The sequence below is a fragment of the Cololabis saira genome, chromosome 24, assembly GCF_033807715.1.
Source record: "Cololabis saira isolate AMF1-May2022 chromosome 24, fColSai1.1, whole genome shotgun sequence".
Taxonomy (NCBI): domain Eukaryota; kingdom Metazoa; phylum Chordata; class Actinopteri; order Beloniformes; family Belonidae; genus Cololabis; species Cololabis saira.
Genome location: NC_084610.1, coordinates 453,272 through 467,185, shown reverse-complemented (window position 1 = coordinate 467,185; position 13,914 = coordinate 453,272). Strand labels below are relative to the sequence as shown.

General features: G+C 43.7%; 1 protein-coding gene across 6 annotated transcripts in view; it reads left to right on the top strand.

Annotated features, from left to right (window-relative positions):
* The first annotated feature begins 1,004 nt into the window (after window positions 1–1,004).
* LOC133425183 (protein Shroom2-like) overlaps window positions 1,005–13,914 on the top strand; it is a 30,851-nt gene continuing 17,941 nt past the window's right edge. Inside the window, exons 1-4 of one of the 6 annotated variants that reach the window (XM_061715884.1) lie at window positions 1,005–1,308; window positions 10,509–10,610; window positions 10,923–10,940; window positions 13,745–13,861. In XM_061715884.1, the coding sequence (XP_061571868.1) occupies window positions 10,516–10,610; window positions 10,923–10,940; window positions 13,745–13,861 (230 nt within the window). In that variant the 5' untranslated portion in view covers window positions 1,005–1,308; window positions 10,509–10,515. Of the gene's footprint in view, window positions 1,551–6,438; window positions 6,744–10,508; window positions 10,611–10,922; window positions 10,941–13,744; window positions 13,862–13,914 lie in introns of those variants that run through there. The other 5 variants (XM_061715885.1, XM_061715886.1, XM_061715887.1 and 2 more) reach the window with 5 other exon arrangements.

The following is a 13,914-nucleotide window of genomic DNA, read 5'->3' as shown; positions in this document are numbered from 1 at the left end:
TTTGAATTTGGATACAGGAAGAAGAAGCAGAAATGACGGGAATTGTGTCATGATGTTCTCCGTGCGTCGCTGGTTTGATCCAGATATCCCAAATGATTAATTACCATGTAAACGGAATATTCTGAATATTTCAGTAACCGGAATATTAGCAATAACCCAAATTTTGACTGCATGTAAACGTAGTCAGTGATGTTCAGCTTTGCTAAAGAACCAGGCGACTTTCCAGATTTATCGTACCACTTACAGGACTGTCTCAGAAAATTAGAATATTGTGATAAAGTTCTTTATTTTCTGTAATGCAATTAAAAAAACAAAAATGTCATACATTCTGGATTCATTACAAATCAACTGAAATATTGCAAGCCTTTTATTATTTTAATATTGCTGATTATGGCTTACATCTTAAGATTAAGATTCCCAGAATATTCAAATTTTTTGAGATAGGATATTTGACTTTTCTTAAACTGTAAGCCATGATCAGTTGATTTGTAATGAATCCCGAATGTATGACATTTTTGTTTTTGTAATTGCATTACAGAAAATCACAATATTCAACTTTTCTAAGACAGTCCTGTATATTCATTCTTAGTTTTATTTCCCTATTTTCTGCATTTTTGCACAAGAATATCAGATTCAGTAAAACACTTTTCTTTTTTACAATAAAAACCTTCTTGTTTCACCGGTCAGCTTTGAAGTGTTGGCGTTATCGCTGCGTAAGAATAACCTCTTTAATTGCTTCCTAAAACCCTTTCACCACATGTGCCTCTTCTGTCCAGTCAGGTTCACACACACACACACACACACACACACACACACACACACACACAGGCAAATGGCAACAGAGTCTTAGAGCTTGAATCCAATTACTGGTTCTAAAGCCCCAGGCGTGAGCTGAGCTCTGCAGGGCTGGGTGGCCGGGGGGGGCCGGGGGGGGCCGCGGGGCCGCGTGCAGCTTTCAGCAGCCGCTCAAGTGGAAACGGTGGATCTGAGCAGGTGTAGGGGTTTGAAGTGGGAGGAGAAACGGTTGTAACTGGCTCCGGAGGTCGTGGAGTGGCTCTGGGAGCCGGGCCGGGCCGGCCGCCCGGGCCGCTTCCCCCCCCGGGGGGGCGGTGGTACGGCCCATGTTGGTACGGCCCGTGTTGCCTAGGTGAGTGGACACTGCTTAGTGGGATCGGCCGTATCAGCACAGCCCATTGTTTTCAGGGGCTTTGGTGACTGGGGCGAGCTGAGGGCTCTCCTGACCTCCCGGTGGTCTCTCTTCCCTCTGGACATGTTGGGCTTTTAGAAGATAAAGATTCTCAGTCTCAGGTACCCCCCTCTCATGTCTTCTTCTGTCATCTGTGATCCAATCATTTTGTTTCCTGAGTGGGATTACATCAGGAAGTGATGACTGATGGAAGATAACGGCAGGTTGTCTTCATCGGGACAACATTTCAGCGGAGGACCAGATATAACTTTAGTAGAAAAACCCACCCGGCTGCTTGAGAGGTTTCTTTTAAAACTTTCCTGAGGATCTCAAAGTAGAAAAGAAGCGGATGACATAAGTGCAGGTAACCTGGTGTTGTGAGGAGGCGTTAACACGTTTATTTATACGCTGCGTTCGAATTTTACGCTCATTAGTCAACAAACTTGCTTCAAAACCCTTTTAACAGAAAAGTGGGCTTGTTAACCTGAATTTTGATGTTTAAATACGTAGTTGTAACAACAGAACATGTTTGTTATAAGATTTAATGAGAAGGTTTTGGGGGTTTTCTTCACATGTTGCTTTGTTGTAAACTAATTTTCAGCTCTTAAAATCACATCCAGTGAATGAACAGAAATATTTACTGATGTTCTAATTTTATTTCTTTACTTTTGACTTTAACGTCTCATTTCTACTCCGTAAAAGTTATTAATTCTACTGTAGAATAGAAATGGAAAGAATAGAAACAGCGTCTTTTTCTGTCTTCTTGAGAGGTGACAGTTTAAAGTGGCTCTGCAACCATTTAGTAACTGAATGAAAGTAAATGTTAATAATGTGACAAACCTTTGTGTTTATGTTCGCCACTGATGCCGTCCACGTTCATCACTTTAATTCTGCTGCATGTCTCACATGTGGCTCATTTTTCCTGTTTTCACTCTGTTTGTAACGCGTCCAATTGCTCTCGTGAGTCTTTTTTTTTTGTGGCGCTGCGGGCGGTGACACACCGATAAGCCCAGCTGTGATGACGCTGGCACTTTCCTTTGTGCACTCGTGTTTGGAGCTCACCGGGGCGAGATCGGCCCCGCGGGCCGCTGGTGGCTGTTTGGGTTCCAGCAGGAGCAAGCTGGTGAATCAGCAACACGTGTCACGGCCGAGGTGAAAAGGCCAGGGGAAGGAGGAAAAGAGCGGCGACCTTAGTCAGGGTCCAGAGATCACCTGCACCCGTGGGTCCTGGCTTCTCCTGAAAGCGTGCAACGCTTCTGCTCCTGGATCTTTGTGTTCTTGTCTTCTTGATGATGCATTGTAGTGAAACGTTTGTCAAGATAAGCTTGTTTAACTTCAGTTACTGGGTTCAGCAGTTCACTTACCGACCTGAACTACCCAGACCGGTTCAATAAGACCACAAGACACCAGGACAAACATGTGGATTAGTCCAGTTAGACAGGGATGTTTACTACAGGACACAAAGCAAACCGAGCGGTGCCAGCGACATCATCATCATCATCATCATCATCATCATCATCATCACGTCTGTTCGTCCGTCAGCGGCAGAGGTGTCTTCAGTATTCACATTCATTACTCAGGTAGAAGTATAGATACTAGAGTTTAAAAATACTCCTGTAGAAGTTGAAGTATCAACTCAAGTTTTTTACTCAAGTAAAAGTATAAAAGTACTGGTTTCAAAACTACTTAAAGTATAAAAGTACCGTAAAAGTAATGTAAGGGGGAAAAGCCATTAAGGACAAAAGCCGTTGAAAATGAATGCATCTTAGTATAATGCAAATATATTAAAGAAGCATATATGTGTACTATTGAGCATTAACATGTGTTTCAGAGAGCAGCAGATATGATGACTAGTTGCCTATAAGTATTGTAATGGTGCAAAAAGTCAAACTTCAGAGGCATGTTATCATTTATCCTAACCTTTATTGGAATGTACATCCAAGTTTAGTTGCAGGAATCTGAGGGAACGGATGTAAGAACAAAACTGGACAAGAACATCTGAAACAACCACAACCAAATTCACTCTATCCGGATGGAGCAATTTAACTGGATAGTTTTTATTTAAAAGGAACCCTGGCTATTAAGACATGTAGGTCTTAAAAGATAGATGTTGGTATCAATTATAACAATGTGATATAAAAAACCTTGTTGATGTCTTTGTTTTTATAAAATTTGAAAATATAATTTAACATGTAGGGTTAGGGTTAAGGCCGGTTTTAGGGGGGGGCAGGGGTGGGCTATGCCCACCCAAACGTGCCTCCTGCCGACCGGCGTCTCCATCCCGGCGGCGGCGAGAGCGGATGGTGGAGCGCTGCGAGCTCTAGAGCCACGGCTACGCCGGCTACGCAGGAGCCCACGCCGTAGCCTACGCCGTAGCCTACGCCGTCTACGCCGTAGGCTACAGCGTAGACGGCGTAGGCTACGGCGTAGGCTACGGCGTAGTTGATGTCTTTGTTTTTATAAAAACAAAGACATCAACTACGCCGTAGCCTACGCCGTAGCCTACGCCGTCTACGCCGTAGCCTACGCCGTAGCCTACGCCGTAGCCTACGCCGTAGCCTACGCCGTCTACGCCGTAGCCTACGGCGTAGACGGCGTAGGCTACGGCGTAGGCTACGGCGTAGTTGATGTCTTTGTTTTTATAAAAACAAAGACATCAACAAGGTTTTTTATATCACATTGTTATAATTGATACCAACATTTATCTTTTAAGACCTACATGTCTTAATAGCCAGGGTTCCTTTTAAAGGCCGAAATGAAATAGAGTAACGAGGCTGTTTTTAAAATGTAAGGAGTAAAAAGTACAGATAATTGTCTGAAAATGTAAGGAGTAAAAGTAAAAAGTCGTCTGAAAAATAATTACTCCAGTGAAGTATAGATAACCAAAATTTCTACTTAAATAAGGTAAGGAAGTATTTGTACTTGGTTACTTGACACCTCTGTAGACCAGGGATGTTTACTACAGAACGCAAAGCAAACCGAGCGGGTGCCAACGGCATCATCATCATCACGTCTGTTCGTCCGTCAGCGGAGATTTCAGATCGAGTTGTTTCACAGAAATGGGAGCAGACAGGCGAACGAGCAGTAGTTCAAGATTTCAAGTGTTAATCATAAGCTGCAACTCAAACTTTCAGTTGGACTTGAATTGGATTTTAAAGGTAGAGTAAGCAATTCTGCGTGATTTCACATCCACAGCCTCTGAACATTGTCCTCGCTCCGTCTTCATCGTCCTCTTTAATCTGGAAACAAATGGAGGCGGAGCAACAGCCGTGACTCCAGCCAATCACAGACAGGGAGGTTCATGTGCGTTCCCGTGGAGTAGGTGAGGAGCTAAAGAGGCTCGGTGTCTTTGTTGGACAGCGTTGGAGGGAGGAGTCAGTGCACCGTGTTTTTGTTTTAAATTGATGCTTAAAATCAGCAGACCTGATTACATGCAGAAATCGCGTATCCTTCCTTTAATTGGCCCCCAAATCACGGTGATAATATAAGTGATTTCATTAAAAACGATAAATTAAAAGCTTTGCAGCAATGCATGATGGGCCAAATAAACAACCAGTCACAGTACCTGCTGGGTAAACTAGCAAACTGTAAACTGGGAGTAAGCAGCAGTAGTCAGACTTTTTATCTTTGTTAAAAGACTTTATTTTTGGTCCCTCGTGACCCCTGAAAGGTCATTTAAGGGAACTCGGAGGCCGGTTCTGGAACCTGGACCAGCTACCATGGCCACGGTTACATGATGTTTTTTAATTCGGAATGAATTATTCCGAATGATATAATTCCAAATTATTTACGTTTATTAACGTTTGATGGTCTTTCTCCAATTCCTCTACAGGTCTGGGGGTTGGGAAGGTTCTGATTGGATAGGGGGGAGACCGGAAGTTAAACTACCGGAAGAAAAACAAATTTAGCCGCTACAACCTTGAAAAGCTCACAATTTTTATGTTTCCTTTGTTCTTTTAATTATTTCCAGGTCCTCCAAGCTATTTATTAAGTAAATGGTCTCTGCTCTTGACCAGCGTTTACTGCTGAAACTTTGTTTGGAAAACCAGCCCAGCGTGGAATATAAGCGTCATGGAGACAGACGGGCGAGGGGACGAGCAGAAAGAAAGACCGGAATTAATTTAAAGAGGAATGAGTGTTTACATGATCGCAGAATTATTCTATTCAGATTTAAAATCGGAATAAACCAACTTACTTCGGAATTAAGTTTAATTCGGAATGGCCATTTTCATTCTGAATTAGGTCATTTTTACTCATTTTAAATCAGATTTCATTTTAATTCTGAATTAAAGAGGAATTAAACTTATTCCATCCTCTGGGACGGTGGATGGAGCTGCCTGGCGCCGCAGGATCCGCCCATATGTTCAGTTTCAGACACCACCTGACTCTGTAGCTGGAATCTGATTGGCTGACGAGACGCTCGCATCAGTACCTGGAAAGTTGCTGAACTTTTAGTTGTTTTTTTTTTTTAAATAGGTTCAAAGTGGTGACGTTTTTTTCATTCCCTTCTTTTTTAAAGTCTCAACAGACAGCGACACAGAAGAATAATTTCTAACAAATGTGACGGATAAAACCTGACGTATTAATGCACTTTTATCACACTGAACCAAATATAACAGATTAGTAACTTTGCCTCAAAAAAGTAAATAAACGTGTCTAAAATATAAAAACATCTGTCCCAACAGTCTGATGTCAGACCACTTTTACTCTCCGACCTCGTGCCATCGTTATCGTCAACCGCAACGCAATCACACTTTGTGTTATTTAAGAAGAAAAATCCGTTCTTTTCCATCTCAGCATGCAACTTCAGAGTGGCCAGATTTAACAAACTTTGTTGCGTGATAAACAGTGACGCACGCCGTCACCAGCCCTGAGTGAGTAATGGCACCCGTCGCCTTGCTGGTATTTTAAGCTGGCACCCCTCCACGCTGCGGGGGTGATGTCCTCCACCTCCTCCGTCTGACACTGGCTCATATCTCTCTCAAACATTCCTCTGTTTCCTGACAAGGACATAAATGTTCAGCTGGTTAGGAAGTATGAAAACGTGAGGGAGTGGACCTCACCCAGCGACGAGACCAAACACTTTTACTGCCAAAGATGAAAGAAATCTCCGATGAGGCGTTGAGGATAAACCTTAAAAGTTGGCCTTTTTTTTTCTTCACAAAACTAAAAATGCATTTTTATGACCTGAATCTTTTAATCTCCGTCTCATGACGGCGTTTATGTTGATTTGGTTTCCCAGCAGCCTCCCTGAAGGCCCAGCCACTTCAGCACAAACACTAGATTACAGCGAGGACGCCGGACAGGACAATAACTCCTCCCCTTTGCCTCAAATCCAGCCCCCCACCTCCCATAATCCCCAAGAAATCTCCTGTGGAGCACAAGGTGCAGTGCGTTGTGTTGGGAGGACGCCTCAGTGGTGGAGTTTCTCCAGCGTGACGGAGGCTCGGACCATCGGACAGCCGGGAGTGTTTTAGAGGGACGTGCAGGAGTAGAGAGGGCGGTTGTTATCGTGCAGCCGAGACGCTCACAGAAGCAAAAAGCTGATTCCTAGTCGGTAAGTTTCCACCGTATCAGCTGTTTCAGCTAATTGTCTCTTTAGTTCGGCCCCACTAACGTTTAGTCTGAATATCAGAAGAAGAAACGCTGATATGATGATGCAGTTTAAGTCTTCCGCATTGAAACAGCTTGATTTGTTTTGATTATTAAATATTTGAGCCTAACTTATTTATTTATATATTTATTTATTTATTGTGCTTCCGGTTCATTGGTTTAATGCTTTAATGCGATGTTTTAGACTGGACAAAGTCACACTTTCTCCTCCTGTGAGACACAAATCCAACCCGACAGGTGTGTTTTCTGTGGAGCTGGGAGAGTTAAAGACCAACTAAAGAGGCTCCAGCGAGTTCTCCTCAAGGGTGTGGCGTACATCCCGGGTCGGAGGTTTAAAAAGCTGAAGGCTTCTGGATTTTTGTGTTTTGACAAGTGTCAAACGGGACAGTTTGGTCCTAAACTACAAACACAACGTGCTGGAAACTGGATGCAGCATATTGGTGCCAGGCACGGCGGTGGAGGGGTCATGATCTGGGACCAGAAACTGGACAATAATCCCCAACAGAGAAGCTGACAGCAGAACACGTACGCTACGACGGCCCGGTCAAAGTCCGGTAAACAAAAACAACATAAAAATAAAAAGTGCGTAGATGAACGTCGGCAAACCAAAATGAGGAGGATGATGTTGATGCTGACGGTTGTTCTACCAGGCGGGTGGTGTGTTTAGGCTTTCCTGTGAGCTTCTTTACATCATTCAGGTACTAAGGTCTCACTCGTCCCCATAACCAGCAGCCTCTCTCTCTCTCTCTCTCTCTCTCTCTCTGTCTCTCTCTCTCTCCGTCGTATATTTCCCAGCAGCCAACTGTGTTTCACTTTGGGGTTCAGATCTTGAATGAGTCCAGCTCGTATTTCCTGGGAGGAGACGGGGCTTCTCTCCACCGATGGATATCTGTGTGGACCAGCTGGATCCTCTCACAATGACACCGTCAGCTCTCACAAAGGGAGCATTTGCATTTCCATTGTGCGGCAGCTTGTTGGGAGGCAGCAGCTCTCGCTTTCACGATGCATCAAGTCTCAAGTATCACTTTAGGATTAAACTCAGAGACGACAATTAATAACAGATGTCTCCTGCTTTTCTAGAGCCTCTTTATTTCTAAAGGTTGTGCTTTAGTCTGTAACATCAGAGAAAGTGGATTTAGGCTTCAGCGTGAACGTCTGGAGGGAAATACTCATCCGTTGTTAACAAACGATGATGAACCTTTTTAACTTTAAAAACATTGACAACAGACTTCAACTTCTGACCAACGACTTGAGAAGTAGACGTTTGACCCAATGTTCAAGTGTTTTATGAAGAAATCTCAGCTTCTTAAGTAAAATGGTGTCTCAGCTCAGAGCAAGTCTTATTGTTTCATTTCTGATAGGATTTGATCTGAAAACAAGCAGGAAAACAGAAGAAGCCGCTGCGGGTTCTTCAAGCTTTCTAGGGTTGTTCCCCGTCCTTGAGGGCTCATGAGCAACAAACCAGGACTGAAATACTGTTAGAAAGTCTGATAGGAAGCGTCTCGGCCTCCTGGGAGATGGCCAGCGTAGATGTCTCGTTTGAACTGAGGGAACGCCGGGGAGGGAAAATACCTCCCTGCATTCCTCTGCTGGAAGAATGCAGCGTCTCCGTGGCGCTCCGGCGGGGTTAGCGGTTACATCGGAGCAGGTACGCTCTCAGCTGGATCAGAGATCTCTCCTCTCTGGGACGTCTGAGATCACAGCTCATCCAGACTAACAGTTGGGACATTCTGAGTATCGTGAGGCTCCGACAGATCAGCCTCCTCTCAGTGATCACACCCAACAGTCGTTCAGCATGTACAACTGCAGCCAGAGCCAAAATAATTACTGCGGAGATTGATTGGAGATTGATTGGAGATTGATTACAGTTGTGACGTAACCGTCGGAGCAATAACACCGTGTCCTAACTGCTGCGACGCGAGCGAGCATCAGCGTCAAAAACAATTCCAATGCTTTATTTTCTATTGGACTGTCCTAACTGGCTGCGAGCGACGCAGTGCAACGTGGCGCGCCGTTTTGAGCTGGACTTTTGTCGGACGCCCTGCTTCTATTTTCTCCCTGTCGTTCGCGTTGAAAGCCGGTTGAAAGCGCTGTAGGAAACAGTCATTTCAATACATGAACCTCAATAAAGTGGCAGCTGCTGGAGGGAGATGGACAGGGAGCTGGAAGGTTCTGGTAATAATATATAATAATAAGATAATATATAATAATAATATAATAATAGGATAATATTTCTTTCTGCCACTTTATTGAGGTTTTTGTGGTGAAATGAGGAGGAATCATAGAGATAACTTCTCATTTCAACTAACTGGATCAGCCGTTCCTCATCATGACTGTTTCCTACAGCACTTTAACCGGTGTTCAACGTGAGCGGCAGGAAAGAAAAAAGAACATTTAAATATCACAATATCAAGCTTGTTTTCTGTTTAGAAAGTACAAACGTAGGAAGATTACAAGTACTCACGCATCTTTTACTTGTCTCTTTACTCTTTTAGGAGTTATTTTAGGAGTTTCTTTCAGGAGCGCACGGGCGGGTAGTGCGGTGAATAAAGGCTGATTTATGGTTCCACGTAAAATCGACGACGTACCCTACGCCGTAGTTGGTGTAACGCGGAACCATAAATCAGCCTTTTAAAAAGCGAGTTTCAGCTGTCAATCAAAATAACGTGGGCCCATAACGCGTTCAGTGTTTCAGGACAGAGAGCGTCCGATGCCACGCAGTGCAACGCGATAGTCGGACGCTCGTGTGCAGTTAGGACACGCTGTGAGAATCTACGCTTCAGGTCCAAAAGTGTCTGAAGGAGGTTTGTCGGTCCTGGCGGGGAAAGAGAAGAGACCTGATGAGACGAGTGTAGCAGCACCGGCGGTGTCTGGCCTGTCGGCCTGCAGCCATGTGTCCATGACGTCGACTTCAAAATATCGTTGACGTCATATTTTGTGTCGACGCATCGCCACGCACACGTAGGTCACACAAAACAAACAGTTCCCACTTTTCAGAATGGAGACTGAAAAGTCCTGCAAAAAGACCCAAAAAACACTCCTAAGTCATCAAAAGTATGTGAATACTTTAAATTTAGCCCCAAATGCCTTTTGGAGTTGATACCAGACCAGCCCCCCCTGGTCTCGTGTTATGTTCTGCATCAGCTCCTACATTTGTTTTCTGGTCATAACTCTGGTTAGCAGGAGCTAAAGTGCCCCCGGAAAATGATTCCTACCTTTTTTATGTCATAAAAATATCTAATTTCATGTGAAACAGTGCTGTTTTACCAAATACGTTATTTCTAACATGAAAAATGGTTTTGCATTGTGTTTTTTTAATCTTGTAATTTTGTACAGGAGAGATTTTTGTTGGACTTTTTATTTTGTATAATTTTATTCTATATTTTCATTTTGCTGTGCAAAACGGTTGTTTATTAAACTATTTTATTAAGGAATTTTTATATTTATTTGATACATTATGCTTTTTATTAAAGCGAGCAACAGAAAAATAATTGTTAGAATAATCATCCAATTACTCGTTAGATTAGTCGACTAATCGATGAAATAATCGCCCGATTTAATGGTTTTAGAAACATTGGTTTCCCCCGGCCCTGCTTCGGTCTGCTGGTGCCGAGTCTCAGGTCTGTTATTCCTGGTTATCAGGGTGAAAATGAATTCAAGCGTCTTATCTAATCTTGTCGTCCCTCTCATCCTTCACCGCCACCGTCAGGGCTAAGATGGTTGATGTGGTGTCACCACAAACGATGCCGTCAGAAACCGAGGTTCATGTCGCCAGGAACTTTCTCACCAAGATCTTGCGAAGCTCCATGAGGTATCGTCTAGTGACGCTGGCGGTGTTGGTCTGTGGTTGGTGCTAGCGTGACGTGTTGGTCTGTGGTTGGTGCTAGCGTGACGTGTGCTGTTAGACGTGTCGTGGATCTCGTAGTCGTATTGGTCTGGTTTTAGAGGTGTGAGATTGTTGTAGTGAAGCTCCGATCAATCTTGTGATGTTCAGCCTCCTCCCCCGCTGCTTGTTTGTCCTTTACTCTGTTTATTTATGTATATATTGTTTTCAATGTGCTGCAGAATTTGTCCATAATCTCTCAAATATCTGTAATCGTTTGCTTTCCAACATGCTCTCCAGGAAGAACCGCTTCAGAGGGTACGTTCACATTTGCTTTGAGTCGAAAGGTAAAAGAATATTTGAGTTAAACCGAGTGGATGTTGAGGTCAGAAGATCCATAAAACATATTTAATCAAGGTTCCTTGACCGTGAATATTAATATGTTAAAGTGTTTGGAAGGTTTTGGGAGAGCTGTTGATGGAGATGAGGTGCAGTGTGTTCTGAAGGTAAATGATGGTGTTTGGGGGTAAATCAGATCAACAGCGGTTGTGGGTTTTATGACATGAAAGAAGAAAATGAACATTCTGTAAGATTTGACAGTTTTAATCAGAAGCAACTTTACCATATTTTGTGCACCATTAGGCGCAACATCAATGAGCGGGTCTATTTTCATACATAAGGCGCATGATAAAACGTATAGAGCGAAACAGAACAGTCTGGTAAGTTGAAAATTAATTCTACTCTTTCACAATAACTCAGAATATCGTTCAGTTGTAACTAAAACTGAAAAAATACATTTTAAATCACTTGTCATCCACGAATCCACCAAAAAAATGGAGGAGGTGAGCGTCCTGTTCTCTGATTGGCTCATCGTTGCCAGCGATAGCGACACCTGAAGTTAGTGTGAGGTTGGAACAACATTTGATTATAATTGGACACATGGGTTTCCGCTAAAAACCTAACGTTGGCGTGACGTCTAATTACAGTAAGGTTACATAGACTAGATGTTGGATGATGGTTGTTATCTAACGTCTGACGGTGTAACCTGTATCCAACCAAGGACTGACTTTAATGTGTCTGAACGGTCGACCATCAGTCAAGTGGAGCAGCTGCGTCGCTACCAAAGTCACTAAAACTGCAGGTACCACATAAAACTGGGTCTGGGTCAGTAACACAACAAGATTCCTGCATACATACATAGTCAGTCTGGAAAGTATTCAGAACGCTTCACTTTTCCCACATTCTTTTAGGTTACAGCCCTATTGATTATAGGAATACATTCTTTTTTTTTTCTCAGAATTCTACACAAAACACCCCATAATGACAACATGAAAGAAGTTTTGATGCGACTTTTGTAAATTTATTAAAAATAAAAATAACAAGAAATCATATGAGCATAAGTATTCATAACGTTTGCTTAATACTTTGTAGAAGCTCCTCTGGCAGCAATTACAGCCTCAAGTCTTTTTGAATAGGTTGCTACAAGTTTGGCACACCTATTCTTGGGCAGTTTTGCCCATTCTTCCTTACAGACCCTCTCAAGCTCCATCAGGTTGGATGGGGAGCGTCGGTGTACAGCCAGAGATGTTGGATGGGATTCAGGTCTGGGCTCTGGCTGGGAAACTCAAGGACATTGACATGGTTGTTCTGAAGCCACTCCTTTGATATTTTGGCTGTGTGCTTTGGGTCGTTGTCCTGCTGAAAGATGAAGCGTCGTCCTAGTCTGAGGTCAACAGCACTCTGGATCAGGTTTTCATCCAAGATGTCTCCGTACATGGCCGCATTCATCTTTCCCTCAATCCTGACTAGTCGCCCAGGTCCTGCTGATGAAAAACACCCCACAGCATGATGCTGCCACCACCATGCTTCACTGTAGGGATGGTGTTCTCCAGGTGATGAGCGGTGCCTGGTCTCCTCCAAACACGACGCGTGGAATTCATGCCAAATAGTTCAATCTTTGTCTCATCAGACCAGAGGATTTTTTTTCTCATGGTCTGAGAGTCCTCCAGGTGCCTTTTGGCAAACTCCAGTCGGGCTGCCATGTGCTTTTTAGTAAGGAGGGGCTTGCGCCTGGCCACTCTACCATACAAGCCTGATTGGTGGATTGCTGCAGAGATGGTTGTCCTTCTTGAAGTTTCTCCTCTCTCCACAGAGGAACGCTGGAGTTCTGACAGAGTGACCGTCGGGTCCTTGGTCACCTCTCTGACTAAGGCCCTTCTCCCCCGATTGCTCAGCTTAGGCGGGCGGCCAGCTCTAGGGAGATTCCTGGTGGTTCCAAACTTCTTCCATTTAAGGATGATGCAGGCCACAGTGCTCACTGGGACCTTCAAAGCAGCAGACATTTTTCTGTACCCTTCCCCAGATTTGTGCCTCGAAACAATCCTGTTTCGGAGGTCTGAAGACAATTCTTTTGACTTCATGTTTGGTTTGTGTTGCAACATGCACTGCCAACTGTGAGAGCTTATATAGACAGGTGTGTGTCTTTCCAAATCAAGTCCAATCAACTGAATTCACCACAGGTGGACTCCAATTAAGCTGTAGAAACAACTTGAGAGAGATCAGTGGAAACAGAATGAACCAGAGCTCAATTTTGAGCTTCATGGCAAACGTTCTGAATACTTGTGCACAGGTGATATTTATAGTTTATTTTTTATAAATTTACAAAAATCATAACAAAACTTCTTTCATGTTGTCATTATGGGGTATTTTGTGTAGAATTCTGAGGAAAAAAAATGAATTTATTCCTATTATCAATAGGGCTGTAACATAAAAGAATGTGGGAAAAGTGAAGCGTTCTGAATACTTTCCTGACTGACTGTAAGGGCCTCGGATTATTGGGGTACTGGCGATTTTTGAGAAAAATTAAGTATTTGAAGTGCCTTTATAGTGCGGAAATTACGGTATGTTTATTATTACAGAGTTAAGAAGTGTAAACTTTCTTTACCATCCAATAATAGACTCAGAGTGGTTGTGGCTCTCCTTTTAAGTTCTTATTGAAGTGTAGATATTGTTATTTATTATTAACCCCCAACAGGATGGAGAAGTGTCTGAGCTGCTCTCGGTGCTGATGGGCCGTTGAACTCTGCAGGGTTCGTCCCCCCTGACTGTGGTTTTGTTTTCAGGAAGAGCGATCCGGACTCACGGCCTCATTCCTGGCAGCCGTCCCAGCTGACGGAGGAGGAGCCGGGCCGCTGTGAGGCCGCCCCAGCGCCGGTGTGGCAACCCAAACATGAAGCAAGGTGAGCCATTGCAGCAGCTTCTGGCTCTCTGCCGTCGGACCCAACGCGCCGTT